Genomic DNA, 18,107 nt, shown 5'->3' on the forward strand with positions numbered 1-18,107 from the left:
TCACACACTGTTGGGTGTATTCATGGATACTTTTTTTAAACAGGCACCTAAATTCACCCTAGATTTACCCAAAACACATATAAAAACATTTAGGTGCAGCTGTGACGTGTCAGAGGAGATCTGGCCCTCCCGGCTGAGACATTTTTTTTATCCATTTATTTATCGTTGAAGTTTGGGTTCCTCACTACTGGGACGTGTTGACCGGGACGTGATGCTCACCGGGAGACTGCTGATATTAGATTAGCTTGAGATCTGTAAACTCCATTAACGTTGCTTACTAGAATTGTCTTAAGGCCATGAGTCTGAAATTTGCGTCCGAAACTTCCGCAAGTTAAAAAGTAAATATGACCTCACTTTTTGTCAATCCCATTTACACACTGCCTCCGATATATTCGCAAAGAAATTCGCTTTTCTGCGTTTTCCACCTCCGAAGCGAGCATTTTGAGAGGCGTCTGGACAATTCAGAAACATCGTTCAAAACGAGCTCCAAATATGAAAAACGTATACCGAAATGTCGGACTGTATGTGCAATGACCTTTACTCTTTCTGTAACGTACTGAATTGTATTTTTTTTTCTTTTCTGTTTTTCTTCGTGCAAAGCTGCTTTGAAACAGTGGAACATTGTAAAAAGCGCTTAGTCAATCAAATTGAATTCTAATGTTTTCAGCCTTTTGTAGATGTAGATATAGATGAAATGGTTTATGTAAATAAAACATGTAATCACATTTCAGTAATGCAAAAAAGAATATAGCTCAGTTGTAAGAGCAAGGTGTTAACAACGCTAAGGTCATGGGTTCTATCCCAGGCCATTGCACATACTTAGAAACAAATGTATAGGATAATGCAATGTAAATCTCTTTGGATAAAAGCATCTGCCAAATGTGTAATTGTAAATCAATACAACATTAGGAATGATAGGTAAAGGGCTTTTGTCTTGTAGTGTTCAAACATTGTGTATTCTGCAATTGTTTCAGGTGGAAGGTGGCGGACTCTGTGAGTGTAAATCTGTCTGAGAGTTCAGATCTGTGGTCTCAGTGGAGGAAATCTCTGCTCACTGCTGTCTTTCACTGGCTCACTGCTGTATACAAAGAGCAGAAAAACCCACAAGCCCAACAAGAAGAAGCCATGTTGAAACGACTTCAGTCACTCATGGTGCGTCCAAGCATTCCGGCCACAGGGCCTGATCTTTTTAAAAACCTACAAAATATTTTAACATTGAAATTATACAATGTTTTCAAGTTTATTTTATATGTACTGAAAAAAACTTACATTTACAAATGTTGTTAAGAACTTGCTTGGTAATTTTACGTACCTCACAAACTATTAATTTAACAAATAATTCATTAATTCATATTCACAGTCCGTAAATGTTGTTTGTTTGTTGTGTAGACATTTTAGCATATTATTTAGTAATATTTGTTCACGTTTTTGCAGTACTTAATCTAAAGTGGAAACTATTCGTCGATTGTAAATGTTTATAAACTAGTATATTAGTTACTTTATGAGTAGTCATCTTGATTGTAAATATGTGTTACAAATGACCTGAATTAACCCTAATTACACATCTTTAAAAATCAGTGAAGAATAGTCAACTTGTGAGCAAATTATGAATATTTTTGTCAATGTTTATCAATTATGGGCATTGGACTTTTACAACATTAGCGTAAAGGGTGGTTGGTTACATTTAATGTTTGCTAAAGGCATGTTTTGCATCAACATTTACATTTACGTATTACCAAACATTTCAATATAATTAATATCATTGGTAAATAAATGCATAAAAATATTTCCTAAATATGTAGACGTGTATGTGTACACAGACATATATTATATAAACACAAACTTTTATTCTGGATGCGATGAATCGTTTGTTTACACCAGTTAAGCCACGTTTTCCGTATTTATTACCTGTAATTCAATAACTTTCACTTTTTGTCTGCAGTGTTTGTTTTGTACCGTTACCTGATGTTGGCTTTATCATTACAGATCCTTCCAGAAACAGTTGCTGCATCATATTGGAATAACTTTGTCAAGTCCGGTCTAAAGCAAGTGTTTTTTATTTCTAATGTTGTGAAGCATAGGATTTAAATATAGTCCTTCGAAAGCAGCATGTGTAGCTAATGGTGTTTACTACTCCGTTGACATAAATCTGGTCAATTCCATGTGCAGGTATCGGTACCTTGATCCTGTTTTTCTGAAGACCCTGAACCACTTGTTGGAGATCATGTATGGGACACCGGAGAGCCTTAAAGAGTTGATGCCCTTGGCCACCATTCATTTGATGACCACCAGCCACTCTCAGTTCTTGTCCACAATGCTTTCCACACAAGACGGTGACGGTCTCCATTCGTCTAAAGGTAAAGAAAGACCTACAAGAATGGCTGTAAGCCAAGTAGCATAAATGAGAATACTTTCATACTGATAATAATTCAGCACCGATGTCGGCCTTTGCACCCTTCTTGGTAACAAATGGTGGTAAGAAACGCTCTCTATTAAAACCCGAAGTATTTTCATTTGCAGACGCATTGATATCTCTTCTGTTCGCTCTGGTGAGAAAATGTCCTGAAGTGTGTAACAGCAGTCACTTCCTGGTGATTCTCGGCGCGTACGGAGCATCGCTGAGCACCACAGGTAAACATTTCCTTTCATTTGACACGGTTCACATGGCTCGTGAATGAACGTTTAACGGTTTCTTTTCAATGACTTCACAGATCAGACGATTTTGCTTCTGCTCCAGGAATACGAGAAGAACAACATTAGCCTGACAGAGTTTCAGTACGTTTCTGCACATTTCACTGAAAAAGGCCATTTTGGCGATTCTATTTATATAAGGGATGAACAATATGTCAATTTTCGTCGATAACCGATAATTCTGTAACATTGGAAGACGATAACCGATATATCGGCCGATATATCAAGCTTACTTTACTCTAGTTTACACTGGTATATGTTTTATTCAGCAAAAACAAATGATCGATGTTCTTCCCGAACAACCCAGAAACATTTTCTTAACAGCCACGAGTCTAACAGATCTCAAGTCTGATTCAAACAATATGCTTTTGTTCCTGTAACGTACACATTCATAAGTGAATCTTGACAGAAAGACGGTACTGTATTTTAACTGTGAGCAGCGTGAACCTGAAGACATTTAACCAGAAGAAATTATTTATGATTTATCAGCTACAATATATCGGCCCAAATGTTATCATCGCCCGATAACTTTAAAAATGCCCATTTATCGTCCGATACCGATATAGCTATTTCAATTTATATGGTTTCAATCCTATTTGATTTCGCATCGTATTTCCTTTTAAAATATTCGTTTTGCAGACATTGAATCTATATTTAAATATATAGCTGAAACCCCACTATTCAGCTAAATAAAGGAAATACACATTCACGTTAATACTATAGCCCACAACTGTTTTGAATTACCAGTATCCAAACATTACCGTACAAAAAAATGCAACAGTGAAATCATGAAAAACTTAAGAAATAAAAAGTCAACTTGAATAATGGGCGCCACACACTGGACGGAGATTCCCCGAATCCATATGGTTTCTTTAAATGGAAGATCTATTAAGATGGAAGAATCTATATGTTTACCCAGCCCTGTCTGTGAAGTCCAGTCCAAAGTCTCAGAATCTAAATATGAAATTAGGAGTATATCTGTAATTCATTTCACTATGATTTCAATCTTTGACCATTTTCACTTTACACCACTGTATGTAGGAAACCGTAAATCACAAAAACCACTAGCTGGATTTTCATAGGCAGGGTCGAATTTGACCTTATCCCACTTAAATCAAAATGTTTTGAATAAGTATGAATGCGTGTTTTTTCTTATCAGGTTTGTATTGTGGGGTCCTGCCGCGGTGGAGCATCATAAAGCCCGGAAGAGTCTGGGTCCGTCTCTGTGGCAGAAGCCCAGCTCAGAGCAGCTCATGTCACTGCTTTCCACAGAGAAAATGATAAACACCATCGCACACTTCCCACAGCAGCGATATATTATCCCTCAGGTATTCACAGCTTATTAAATGATCCATCCAACAGCATTTCAATGCGCTGATCCTAAGAATCACATTCTATTACTGATGTATTTCAATAAAGGTATTAAAATCAAAAAATGAATTGTACACTGTTTCCTACAGGAGGGCAAAGACGTATTCTACACACCGAAGGGCAAACATTCAGTAGATACATCATGTCTGTATGACCCCTGCTTCCTCCTGCCTCTCTTCAGCTTTATTCTTCGTCCAGGTAACCTGACGCGACACGGTTTCACAAAACTGTGCGCACCTACGTGCAACCAACGCAAGAGCTATTTTAAAAAAATCGCCCCAGGTTTTTATCGGTATTTGTGGCGGAGGTCCAGACAATACTGTACAAAATAAATAATATTGAATCAATTGAGCCTGGTCAAATCTGTATGTAAAAAGTTCATATCGAATGTTTTATCAGGCCATTTATGTTATCATGAGCAGAAGTACTTACAAAGTTACTTACAAGTAACCTTAATGCCATTCATACTAGAACTAAGTAATATCAGATTTAAACATGATTTATTATGAGATGCTCATTACGTGCTGATCATTAATGCTATTAATATTATTAATAATGTAAATGTAGATGCGAGACGTTAAGGTTTTGTATATATATCACAAACCTAGATAGCAAACAGTAAACTGACTGAGCGCTAAAAACACTTTATTAGGCTTCTAATGCGTCATCGTTTACTCAATTGTCCATTTATTGACTTGCTTTCGATGTCTGCAGGTCTTTATAAGAGACGCGTCTTTGGCGGGATAAGCAGCGCTCGCGGAGCGGAAAGAGTTAAAATGGAGCACGTTTGGTGCTAAATAAAGATATTACTGTACTTGGACTCGGAGCAGAAGCAAAGTGGCCATTTTTACCAACCTGGGAACGTTGTAAATGCCGCGTAAATAAGATAAATGCCATAATGCTATTTGGTTTGTTTAATAAGAGAACAAGGTAAAGATATTTTCTATAGGAAATGACTTCTATATAGCAGCAGATCACAAGAGAAAATCAAATGTACTTGACTTTCAAGGGTGGCTGGGGGGGTAAGGGAATGGTTTGGGGAAACACTGACTTTGGTATCCGTCCGAAGTTTCCAGGTGATATTAAATAATTGTTTTCGAGACCGATCGCGATCGATTTGCTTCATTATACATGAATATGTCATCAGGAGCCGCGAGGCTTTTTGAGCATTATTCAGGTCCTGCACTTTATCTTTCTTAATAACTCTTTTAACATCAGTCCCGCACTTTATTTTCTCAATCCTGCATGTTTCAAAACCCAAACCAAAACGTCAGACACGCAAGCGCTTTTCCTCCCATGGACACGCATCCTTTCTATTAGCATGGTGCAAATCTTAGAAAACATAGACAAATCAAGATCATATGTTTGATTACGACTCGGAGCGTTGGGATGGCGAGACGAGGGCAATGTATTGACTTTTATTAAAATCATAACAGTCATGTGATTCCTGTAGCTTTCCTGTATCTCAGGGGTAAGAGCATTGTGTTAACAGCGCGAGGTTGTGTGTTTGATCTCAGGGGATTGCAGATACCTATTTATAAATGTATAGGATAATGCAATGTAAGTCGCTGTGGCTATAAGCGTCTGCCAAATGCCTTAATGTAAATGATTAGCTGCCGCACCGTACGTGTCATGTGGTGGTGCACTTGAAAACATTATCCAGGAAAGACTGAAGAAAATGACAATTCTCGTTCTCTTTATTATAAACTATTACAATAAACATGACAAATGAGGTGAAGTTCACTTTTTTACATTACGATCTATAAAGCTACCCAGGTGTATATAAGCAATATGAAAAATGTATGTGAGACTATTGTCAGACGCAAGGTATATTATGTCAGTGTCTGAAATCCTTCACTCATTTTCATTCACTTCTTCCACATATCGTGGACTATTTAGCATTGGCTATATAGAGTGAACGAGTGAGCGAATTGAAAGAAATATTCAGTAGTTGCGGGTAAATGCAATGCATTATCTTCATGCTTGTAGTTTAGTAACATTGACCGGTTCTCCATTTCTCTCTTTTAACAGAATGTGAGGTGGACTGTCAGAAATTTGTGACGAGTCACGCTTTGGGTGTTACGGTGGCGGCCCTGAGCAGTTATGACTGTAAAGTGAGGGCCGCAGCGTACCAAATACTGGGCTCCTTTCACCAACATCTGGAGGGAGCTCGCTTCCGAGAGAAGAGACAGGTAAAGAGAAAGAGATGAGAAGTTGTCTTTTATACGTGTCTTTGTCAGTGCTTTGATTACTGTGTAATGTTCAAACTCCTTTGTGACTATTTAGAGCTAGAAATCTAGTAGCTACCCAGCTAACACAGATGCGTTGTGACGATGTACCTTGTCCGGACCGTATTATTGCCAAAACGTACCAGGGATGTAACTTTGTGATTCCCATATTCATCGTGACGACGTAACATTTGACATTGCCGGGACGTGATGGATCGGACCATATAACATAAAGTACGTCTCAACGACCAAACGGTTCAAATCGTTTTTATCATTTTATGTAAACACATCGTCCCTCACACGGAGGATTAAATTAATTTGTGATTTAATCTCTCCGTAAAAGATTTGAATAATTTTCCACTAAAAAATGTACGATACAAAGAATAACGATTATTTAAACCGAACACAGCACTGTACATCAGCATTTTATTATGATACTAAAGTAAATGACAGAAATAATCAAAGACAATACAGAGGAGTTAAAGCAGATATTGATTGAAAGAGATTATTAAACGTTATCTTTAAGCTTCACATTTTATTCTTGCCTCACCACAAGTTTAGCGGAATGTCTGTTTTATAGAAACAACATTCAAAAGCTTCTCCGTCACGCTCACAAACATCAGGGTCCGGTCATTTAAACGCGCCAAATCCATCGAAGATCACAAAAATATACGTTTACTCTCACGTCACATCTGTAAGGTATAAAGAAAGAATATTAATATACCGCTAAAGTAAATAAGTAAGTAAATGACTGTTAATGTTTAAATGACGCGGAACAGAAATGCGAGTGCTGGATACGCAAGTTAATAAAAAGAAACGGTTTTAATTGTTGCATTTTATTAAACTTCAGTTTAAGATCAAATTATTAGCATTCGTTTTTGACAATATAACAGATTGTACTCAAATTTTCCATTTAATAACACAATAAATAGAAATGACCAAATGAATTAATCTATTAACAAGTGTCCATGTTATCGGAAGACCAGTACATCACGTTCTCCATGGGATTCATTTACGAGATCATTTGAGGACGTGACTTTTATTGAACGTTAGCAAAGATTGTAAGAAATGGCAAGTTGCCAAGACGTCATCAGAACGTGGTCACACAGTAATGTCACGTGACCAAATGAAGACGAATGGCAACGTCATCAGAACGTTCTGTGTTTGCTGGGTATTACTTTAAACTGTCTTCTCACTTTAATCTCGTATGTTAAATATCCAGCTCCTGTACTTGCTCGACACAGTCAAGAATGGAATCCAAAAGCAAAACATCCGGGTGCCATTTGTGCACGTGACGTACATTGCCAAAGTTGCTCAGCAAATCTTGAGACCTGGTGAGTGTTCAGAAAGCAAGACCGCTGTAATATCTTGTAGTACGACAGCTGTGATTTATTTACTTAATGCATGGCATTTCAAAGCTCAATGTTGCTTTTATCCTTAAAGGTTGTGTAACAATTTTCATGTTTTAAATGACAACGGTTTGGTCAAATCTACTTTGTAATGTTTTACCCCGTCTATGAAATCATGGGTAAGATCACATAAGACGCATCACAGATGCTCAAAGATAAATAAAATAGATAAATAAAAAGGTTCCAGATAGGTAAACTGTATGGCTATGATACATAACATTATAGATTTCAAGATACATTACTTAAGACAACTTTGACATTACAGATTTTGATACGACATTATATTATTTTATATATAAAAATACCCGAAGTTGGATTCCTTAACATATAATTCATTGCCTTACTCCGTCAATACTAAAGATATTAAGGTTATATTTTCACAGAATGTTCATTTTGTTGAATGATTTTGCATAGAAAACAGTAAATCACAAAAAGTGACTCTAGTTCTGTATAAGTTTGCCTAAACCCTGAACTTTAACCTTTCTTCGAAGAGGAACACATGTATTTGGTGACAACCCGGTTTCTTCTGAGGAATCAGTTTCTGGACCTGAAGAAAGTCCCTGACTTCTTCAAACTCTTTTACAGCTTTGATATAGAGGTACCAACGTTTCAGAAATCTACTATAACTGAAATGACAAAGCTGCTCATGTTTATAGAGTTTTTGTTTGATCTCTGTCCAGCACAAACTGGAGCGTGAATGGGTTTTGAGCGTGTTGGAGGAAGGAATAAGAGATAAGTTATGCTACGAGCTCTGCGAGAAGCAGAATGTCTATCAGACTCTCCTGGGATTTGGAAGCAGTCCGCTCTCGGATCAGTCCTCTCAGGTACGCACGTGCAAATATATATTTAACCGCAAAATCTCACTGTTTGTCACATTGGTAATAAGGTTTTGTCATGGGAACCCCGTCATCATCCAAATATGCTTTAAATTCTTAGGGCCCCATAATATACCCTGCGCGACTTTGCTAGTTTCAACCCGACGCAGTCGTCATTTCAATATGAAAAGGCATTTGTGTCCATTTATGCGGCCATTGTCCAGCTGGTCTGAAAAGGGTGTGTTCACGCAGATTGTTGGCGCTTAAATAGACTTGTATATAAATAGACGTATTATTTTGGATATTTTAAGAGTGCGTTACCAGAACGCACGTACACAATAAAGCGTGAATAAAGCGGGTTTTGCTCTTTATGTACACAATAATAATCTGCATTCTTTGCTCTTGCTAATTACGCTGTCTAAATAGCGAATTCGTCATGGCATGAGCGCAACTGGCTCTTAATGGGAATGGGAGATGAGACTCTGTCCACACGCAAATGCAGTACTCGTTTAATGAAACCAAACTCATCCAAGTGTCAAGATTTGTAGTTGTTGTTTACACTGTGAAAACTGAGATGGCGTTGGAATGCGTGCCGCTATCTTCTTTGTTTGACGTCAGATTCCAGGCTTCTGATTGGCCAACACAGCTTAATGGTTAGGGTTATATCGCCACCTGTTGGTGTGGCATGATTTTGACAGCGCTTTATGGTGGGTTTTTGCGTTTTCGTGTGGATGCGATTTATTTTGTTAAACGGAGAAGGAAAAAATACCATTGTACGCGTGGGACTAGACCTGATCGGTTTACTGCACCAAAACACACCCATTACTCATTGATAAGATAGGAACAACCCTTTTAGACCACGTGCTGGGGTCGTCCATCATTTCCCCCGTCGTTAAACTAGCAAAAGGGGATTCGGACATGATTGCTGTAAGAAATTGCCTGTTTGATTTGACAGTTTTCTCCTCTGCCGTTCTAGATTCAGATTGTGAACGTTTTGCACCAGACGGCTCATATCACCAGAGCTGCTTATGACCTCATCAAGGCCCATGGAGTCTTAACATGGATATTACAGCTGATAGGAAAGAGGTGGGCAGGGATTTTGCACATTTATATATTTTATCTTCTTAGCGTCTAGAAGCTAAATGTAGTTATTGTACTCCCGCAGGTACATTGACAGCAGGTTATTGAGTTGTGTCATTGAGCTGCTCCAGACGCTGTGGTTCACTAACTTGGGTAGTAAAGAGAGTAAAACAGAAGCAAGCGGCGATACAGAAGATCAACCACAAACCTCAGGCAAATGTCTTCCTCTTCCAATCATCAATGAGTTTCTGTGCACGCTGCTCACGCTCATCAGACATCTGGGGTAAGACTGGACATCATTTAACACTTACCTGAATGGGTAATTTCACACGCTTATATTCATGCTGCTTTTATAAGAGCCCAAGACTATTTATTAAAGGTGGTTTACAAATAACAAGTCGTTGGTATTGATGTCACAAATGTGTGGACATACTGTAACCACATTTTTATCATAACAGAGGTCATTAACATATAAAAGTCGTCAAGGAACAGTAACTAAAACAGCTTGTTTATAGAAATAGTTAGTAATATAGGCGCGCGCTCCTGACCGCCAGTTAACTTCTGGTTTGTATTTGGCTAGTGTCTAATAATAATACTATTTATATTTTATTTTATTTATGTTAGTATTAATTTGTATAACTATTTACATGTAAAATAATTGTATTAAATATACGATTTTTTTAAATTTTGTTGTATGTTAATGTGATTAGATGAACAATTTGTTGAATGTGTCCTGTAGTTCGGTCACGGTTAAAGAAAGCGTACGGTACATTGACATCTAGTGGTTGATCTTGGTATCGCAGTCTAAATTCAAAATATTTGAGAGACAAGTTTAGCCAAGTAACGCTTCTTCTCTGTTTCTTTTGCTTGTTATCTGAAATAATCTACAGGCGCTCTATTGTTTGTGAATGTGTACTGGAAGTTCAGTCGGGGTCACAAAAGAGTGCATGAGCAGTAATGTTTGTTTATATTGTTGAGATGAAACCATTTATAAGATGCAATACAAATTAAAATCTCCCCGTCTTTTTTAGGGAAGTAAATAAAGCCAGAATTGTAATTTCTTAGTAAAACTTTCTATGTGTTTCTCTGTTGCTGCTCAGAGGTGGTGTGGCTGCGCCTCAGCTGAAGGCATTCCTTCACACACTCTCTTCTGTACTGATGCATTGTGGGACAGCTTTAAATGCTCACAAGGAGGCTGGCTGGCTGACACTCCATCCACGGAAACCTTCTTGCTTCGAAGTCCTCGGTGTCCTGCAGCGCTGGGGAACTCTGGCCAGAGACACCTTCCTCCTGTCGGCTCTTCAAACTCTCACCGAGAAACACAATGTCAAAGAGCTTCTTGGTAAGATGTAACGTCATCTTTTGCTATTGTAATAAAAGGTAAGAGGGACTATTGGACTCTTAAAGGGATAGTTCACCCAAATATGTAACTTCTGTCATCATTTACTCACACTCAAGTTGTTTCAAACCTGTTTAAATGTTTTATTAAGGTTTGGAAGAACTTGAAATAAAACAGTGCTTTTGTCTAAAATGCCTCTGTAAGAGCTTGTTCACATTTGCCGTATTGTTTTGACAAAAAAAGGTGTGCTTTTAGTAAAAGAAAAACTGGCAGCGTTGTGGTTACAGATTGCAGCGGAGGAAAACTCGGATATGCTTAGCAGCGTTACGGAATTCTATATGAATTATAAACCGATAGCGTCTTCGCAATAACCGCTCGCATATCTAAAAATGACCAAAATACCATCAAAAGGGATTGAAAGAGAAATTTAAACTTTACAAAACTAATTTGAACAATTTATGCAAAACTATGCTCCAGCCGGCGTTTCCGGAGTTCTCAGAGCTCGATCCTGTTTGACCAATCACCTTCCTCGCATGTTGTTGTGGAAACTACAGGTCTACTCGCTTGTCATTGGTCCGCTGTGAGAAAAGGCGCTTGACGCTTTTTCAGAAAAGTTTAACTTTTTTCAACTTCAAAAACCCCTCTGAGCTGCAGGAAAAGACTGCGGCGGTGGCGTTTAAGAAAGCGCTGTGGTATTTTTCGGAAACAAGGTTTACTCCGTAGGATTATGATGTAAAAAAGAAGCTGGCAGCTTTAAAGAAAGACGCTAAATGTGAACATAGCCTAAGCGACAAAAGTGAGTTGTATGGCTTTCTTCTACAGACCACAGTAGAAACCACACTAGACCCCATTGACTTTCAATTTATGGAAACAAAACCACTGAGCCATTCCTCAAAATGAGAAACAGCAGAAAAAGTCATATACATTATTATTTATTCATCCTCGTGTCTGTTTTTCTTTACAGTCTCTATAGCCATTCACTTATTGTATGAAAATAGAAAAGTAAAAAATTGTTAAAGAGCAGTTCACCCCAAAATAAGAAATTAAATCTTTGGGCAAATTCACCCTTAAACACATACATGTACATACACTGGATGTAATGTCACGCCAGGCAGATAGATGGGCAGTCCTTGGACTTACAGACCCAAGATAACTGTTACACAAACGAATCACATGTTTTGATACGCTAAAGGTTTTCTAACCAAACATTTCATTTGTATATGCAGGCTCTGGTCAAGGAAAGAGAGGGGAGAAAGGTCAAGGAAAAAGTCACTTTGCAAAGCACGCTCCTTTCCGAACTGAAAAACAGGACGACACTGAAGATGGACGGAGTGATAAACTGGAGCAAACTTTGTTGGAGGATTGTAAACCTCTGCTTAGAAACATCATCATACACTGGGAACCGCAAGAGCGTTCATGTGCCGAGTCTGAAAGCCTAACCACAAACAAACCCGACGCTAGCGATCTCGATGATGCCGCTGCATGTTTAATAGTCAAGTGGGCCCTTAAGACATTGACAGAAAGCCCGTATGAGGACAGCGATACCTTAGCTGTTTTAAAATGGATGCAGAGGATCATACTGCCCCGCGCAGATATCCTAGATGCTTTAAGTGATGAAAGCACAAGAAAGGACTTCCTCAAACTGTATCACCAGACATGTGAGCACACAGCCCAAGAGCAAGCGGATACCCTACAACTCTTCTCTGCCATCATGATTCAGATGCTTGAGGCAAACTGGGATTCTGTGAGTGACTTCCATCAGACGGTGATAAGCACGTGCTTGACTTCAGATGTCGATGACGACGCCAAAACAGGTAAGATGCCCACCACAGTAAAAATACCCCATGTGGTTGATGAGCGCAATTGTTTGTTACTAGTGTCATTGTATAAGCGTCCCCTTGGGCAGCGCATTGCTAAATGGAACTGGTAGCAGATTGGCGGTTGAAGGGGAGGGTATAACGGATGCTCCGCCCAAGCCGTATGACATGCGTCAATGAAGATGGATAGTCACTACAGGACTGAAGTGCAGAGTTTATGAGGGCGCACGATTTTAACAAAGAGAATGACCCACTTCCATTAACTATTTACAATAAACATTTTAATTTTTAATTTCACTGGGACTTTAAATTTCACTGGGACTTTAAAGTCGAAAAAGGAAAGCTTTAACATCTCCCTGAAGAAGCACATCTTGAGTGAAAGAAAGCTTTCAAGATCTACATATATTATATATTACAAAAAATGGGTTTGAAAATGTCACTTTTGTCTACTTAATGTTTTTTTAATAGCACTTGCATGTTTAAATATTAAAATGTATAAAACATGGGTTGCTATCAACATCTTGGGGACAGTAGTTTAGTCAAATTTGTCAGAAGTTATAAAAAGTGTAGGCTTTTATTGTCTAGTCACTCTTGTCTGTTTCATTCATACTGGAAGCCTGTGGTACTTTTATTCAACCCCTTATACACAGCTGGTTATTGAAAAAAACTTGATGTGCGTCTAAACATCAAAACAATTCAGATAAGCGGGTCTGTTGAATTATTCACATAACTTTAAAATGTGCTCAATGACAGTCTCCCGAATGCTTTTTACTGCTTTATTATGTATTATTGAATATCTATTTGGAAGGGCCTGGTCTTGAGACCATTTTGGCGATTTAATATCGATTAGTTATCAGCTTTTCTTTTAAAATATTAGTTTTGCAGACATGGAATCAATATTTAAATATATATAACTGAAACCCCCCTACTCGGCTAAATAACTGAAATACACATTCAGACAATAGTATAGCCCACACAATTGTTTTGAATTCGTTTTAATATCCAAACATTAATGTAGAAAATTAAACCGTGAAATCATGAACAACTTGAAATTCAATTTCAAACTTCAACGAATAATGGCGCCGACCTCTGGACAAGAGGCGAAGTACAGATAATATTCTTGGAGACATGTGCGTTAAGAATCGCTTCGGGGATATTGTTTCAAGTCAAGTCAGCTTTATTTATATAGCGCTTTTTACAATTTCCATTGTTACAAAGCAGCTGTACAAGAAAACATTGACTATAAGCAAAGCATATAAGGTTATGCAATTAAAAAACAAATGCAAAGTTGTTTCAATTAAATTAAAGATTAAATTTGAATAATCTGTATTTTTTTACCCAGCGCTACTATTTGGAAAACTAGATTTAAAAAAAGTTTTAGATGTTGTATTGTATTTCCAGTTTTCAGAAGTGATGTATTTATTCAGTACTTTCAAAAAAGAATGGCGATGTTTTTTTCTTCTCACTGATGCAGTTTACCATCTATTTGTGTTGTGTGATTGTTTCAGGAACAGAAAGCGGGTTAAAGTTGCTCTCCTTGTACATCTATGAGATGTGGAGCGGATCTCAGTCCCCCGGGCTCCTCCTGACCCACGCCAGACTGCTGTGCCGAGACAACAGGACAAGCGTTAAAATATCCAAATCACATGTACGTCACATGTGTAAACAAATATTGTCTGCTGTAAACTCATAACTTCGCTCGGCTCATTTATGAGATTCTTTTGCATAGTTGTGCGGGGGAAAGTTGAATGAATCTGTTATGTTCCGAGTAATTGTTTAAATTTTTACCAAAGTGAAACAAATGTTTTGTGTTTTATTACATTTTGCCCTAGATCCGGGTTTAGACTAACACATTTTGAATAGCCGCCATTATTATAGTAGATCATAGTATCACATATACGTTGAGTAAACAATCTATATTTATAAAACCTGCATTACGTGTAGACCGTGAAGAGCGACATTTAAAACATTTGAACGGACACGTTCGTTGAGATATCATTGTTTATTATACGTCATATAGTTTGCTGACGGCGATTCCATGACGCTTTAAACATTGATTTTTTTTTTTATTCTGTTCTCGGAGATTCATAATCTTTCATAAGTGGCACGCCAGACTTTTTGACTCCAGGGCCCCTACACAAACAACAAAAAGAAATTACATTAGTGTTAGTATTAGTAGTAGTTATAAGTAATATTACGGTTTAGTGTTTCAAAGACATGCAAAAGGTCGTCCACACATTTTATCAGCTGAGAATGTTTTAATCCGCTCAGTTTATTGTGCATTTGACTTTCAGGCACTGACTAGGTCACTTGTTTTTTATAAACTAACAAACTGAAACAACCGGCGACATTAAATCACAGTCCCTACAGCCAAATTTCACTAGAAACAGAGCGGTTTTGCTTTGTACTGTGTTCATTTTTAGAAAGCGTCTCAATGTGCCCTGACTACTCAAATAGGCAGCCGATCAAAGCATCCTTAAAGAGATTGATTATTTTGGGCTGAACTTTCTGTCATCATTTATTCACCCTCATGCGCTTCTAAACCTGAGCAGGACTCTTTAATGGAAAGCACAAATTTGTCTCTGTGGTTTTGAGTTCATACCATGGAAGTCAGTGGGGTTTGGTTCAAGAAATCTTTTTAGCTCCGCAGCAGGTTTGAAATGACATGAGTGAGTAAATAATGAAAGAATCGAACCAAGTGACTTCTGTGAAAAAAAGCTTGACCTTCTACCTAAGTTTCATTTCAGATTTTTGTCTTTCAAGAACACATATTAAACTTTTGCTAATGTTTGACAACCACATACTCAAATACGTTTTGTTTTTATTTTAAATTGGTAACAAGCAAGCTCAAAAATATGAATGTTTTGTGTAAAGACTATGAGCACACGTACGTTAACAAAATAAATAGTTTAGGCATTATTCTAAATAATGCAAAGATTTTCAAGTGTCGCTGAAGTATCCCAATACTTTCGGTGTCGCTGTTAGTAGTGTGAATACTTGATTATGAATCAAAATGAAAGCGGATTTATCGTAAGGAATGAGATGAAATCACACTGACCTCAAAAGCTGCCCGAAGCGTGAAATGTGTAGCAAAATAATAAAGAATAATCCGATGAATGCTGCCAGAAGGATCCAGAAAATGAGGACAATTGAATCTGAAATATATATTTTAAATGGCGTTAGTTGTCATAAATGGAACGATGATTAAATATGAGTTTACAATCCTCGGTGGACTGAAGAGAAGCTCACATCGATTGTACGTCAGTGTACTAGCGTTCACTAAGACTGGATCTAGATAGTCATCGTAGTACTCGTATCCCCATTCATATTCTGATGTCCTCGTCGAGTTCTTCATCGTCTTCTGTGACAGTACAGACCGCTTCAATCGACACAAAGACCGGCCACATATAAGCCACAGCCCCTTTCCTGAAAGCATCAGTACAACCCAAACGTTTCACATGTGCAGTGTGACGTATATTCACCGCAGAGCAATTGCATATCATCAGTCTTGTCCACTTGTTGGGCAATATCTGATGCATTGGGTCAAGGATAGTTGATGGTTAGAAAGCCAGACTTAAAACTCAAAGGTGGTGTGTTTGATTCCCAAGGCTTTATTATAGGTGACCCCCAGGCATACCATCAACATATTGAAATTCTTATTATAACGTTAAATCCTTATACATAATAAAATACATCAAACGACTTTATTCTGTATTCCTTAAAAATGTCTTTCTGATACTCAGCCTCCTCCTACAGTTTAGTATTGAAAGGCCTTTCTCCAAATTACAATAAGGCTTTCAGGATAGGCCGTTTCCATCTCTTAACATCTGGACATTTAGCTAACAAAGTCGAACCAAAAAATGAAAATGGATATATCGCATGACGTATTGGACATATGGAACGTTTCATTCTCTACGTTTCTCACAGCGGACCTCCATCCTCTAATGCAAATGAATGATCATGTGTTCTGACGTGTAAACAAGATTGTTTTTATTATGACGACTGAAGCAGTTTCTACATTTAAAGTCGTCTCCATTAATATGACTGCTCCAAATAAATCTTTGGAAAGACTGTTTTCACAAAAACAAATAAAAGTAGTTTGTTGAGGAACAAATTAGAGCTTCAATACACAAACACACACTGTCATTAAATACATGTCTGTCAAATCCACGGAAAATCATACACATGGTCAAATAACGGTTAACAAATCTAACCGAGATGGCCATGATGAATGTATATTTGAAATGTCTTTCCTATACATAGTAGCCTATATAAATCTAAACTATCCTTATATTTAATAGCGTTTATTGTTTTATAAACGTATAAATTAAATTACAATATTTATGTTTTTATACACCGATATAAATCTTTTGAACAAGAAATCCTGATTTATAACGTTTCACTTTAAGCTTCTTAACCGTTACGGTGTGTCGTGAAATCTGTGATCCATCATCAATGTCTTCATGTTGTTGAGCGGCGATAACTCTGAAGGTTTATTAAACGTTCCCTTCAAACGTGTTCTGGAACCGACAGTAAGCAAGGTTTGTGTTCAGGGTTTATCTGACGGTAATTTAACTCTGCTTTCTGGATTACACCCCTGGAGCCAGTCAGTGTCCTCTGTTAGAGTCTGGTGTCCTTGGCTTTGGTTCGTGTATGAGAGCTCGCAGGTCTGTGTTGGTTCTCACAAATGGTGTTTGGTGTAAATAAACAGTAGAAGATGAGGGAATGATCACAAGTATGATGCATTTTCAGAGGTAATCAGCATGTTGGTGCAAATTATGATTTAAATGCAATATTGATAACGGACTGAGATTAAAAAATAGATCCTTACTTATTGTCTTCAGGCTTCTGAACAATGAAGCCTACATGAAATATATATAATTGCAAATATGCCTTCCTCGTGTACTTACACCCTTATGGCTGGAATACACTCGGATTTATAATCTGAACGGATTGTTTTAAGATAGACATCATACACTTGTGAAACACTTTCTAGTCCAGACTGAAAATCTGAGCAAAATCTGAGCAAAAATTTTGTAGTGTATATTTAGCCATTACGAACATGAACCGTTGTTTTGTTGTGGTACAATTGTAGTAACCATGTTTTTTTTGGTGTATTGATGACTTTATGCAAAACAATGTTTACTATGGTTCTTAAACAACATGGTTTTCATAAGCATTGCTATTGTTTGCTAACCATTTTTTGGTTTTAACCTAGTTAAGATGGTTTATTTTCGTAAATGGGTAAAGTCAAACGGACATTTCTTGCAAAATCGTCCGATGATAAGCGATTATATTATGTGAATCGGTGAAGGGTAATGAGACTTTTATGTACTTTATTTAAATCTTTAACCAGA

At 37.6% G+C, this 18,107-nt stretch overlaps 1 protein-coding gene across 1 annotated transcript in view; it reads left to right on the forward strand.

The window, feature by feature from the left end:
* urb1 (URB1 ribosome biogenesis homolog) overlaps positions 1-15,550 on the forward strand; it is a 31,613-nt gene extending 16,063 nt beyond the window's left edge. Inside the window, exons 26-41 of the mRNA XM_079481253.1 lie at positions 975-1,152; positions 1,987-2,045; positions 2,170-2,357; positions 2,521-2,631; positions 2,712-2,775; positions 3,851-4,019; positions 4,152-4,260; positions 6,094-6,254; positions 7,513-7,624; positions 8,191-8,297; positions 8,380-8,523; positions 9,491-9,600; positions 9,680-9,877; positions 10,695-10,936; positions 12,160-12,747; positions 14,259-15,550. Of these exons, the coding sequence (XP_079337379.1) occupies positions 975-1,152; positions 1,987-2,045; positions 2,170-2,357; positions 2,521-2,631; positions 2,712-2,775; positions 3,851-4,019; positions 4,152-4,260; positions 6,094-6,254; positions 7,513-7,624; positions 8,191-8,297; positions 8,380-8,523; positions 9,491-9,600; positions 9,680-9,877; positions 10,695-10,936; positions 12,160-12,747; positions 14,259-14,443 (2,725 nt within the window). The 3' untranslated portion in view covers positions 14,444-15,550. The remainder of the gene's footprint in view (positions 1-974; positions 1,153-1,986; positions 2,046-2,169; positions 2,358-2,520; positions 2,632-2,711; positions 2,776-3,850; positions 4,020-4,151; positions 4,261-6,093; positions 6,255-7,512; positions 7,625-8,190; positions 8,298-8,379; positions 8,524-9,490; positions 9,601-9,679; positions 9,878-10,694; positions 10,937-12,159; positions 12,748-14,258) is intronic.
* Positions 15,551-18,107: the final 2,557 nt, after the last annotated feature.

This window comes from Barbatula barbatula (assembly GCF_947034865.1).
Source record: "Barbatula barbatula genome assembly, chromosome: 19".
NCBI classification, from domain to species: domain Eukaryota; kingdom Metazoa; phylum Chordata; class Actinopteri; order Cypriniformes; family Nemacheilidae; genus Barbatula; species Barbatula barbatula.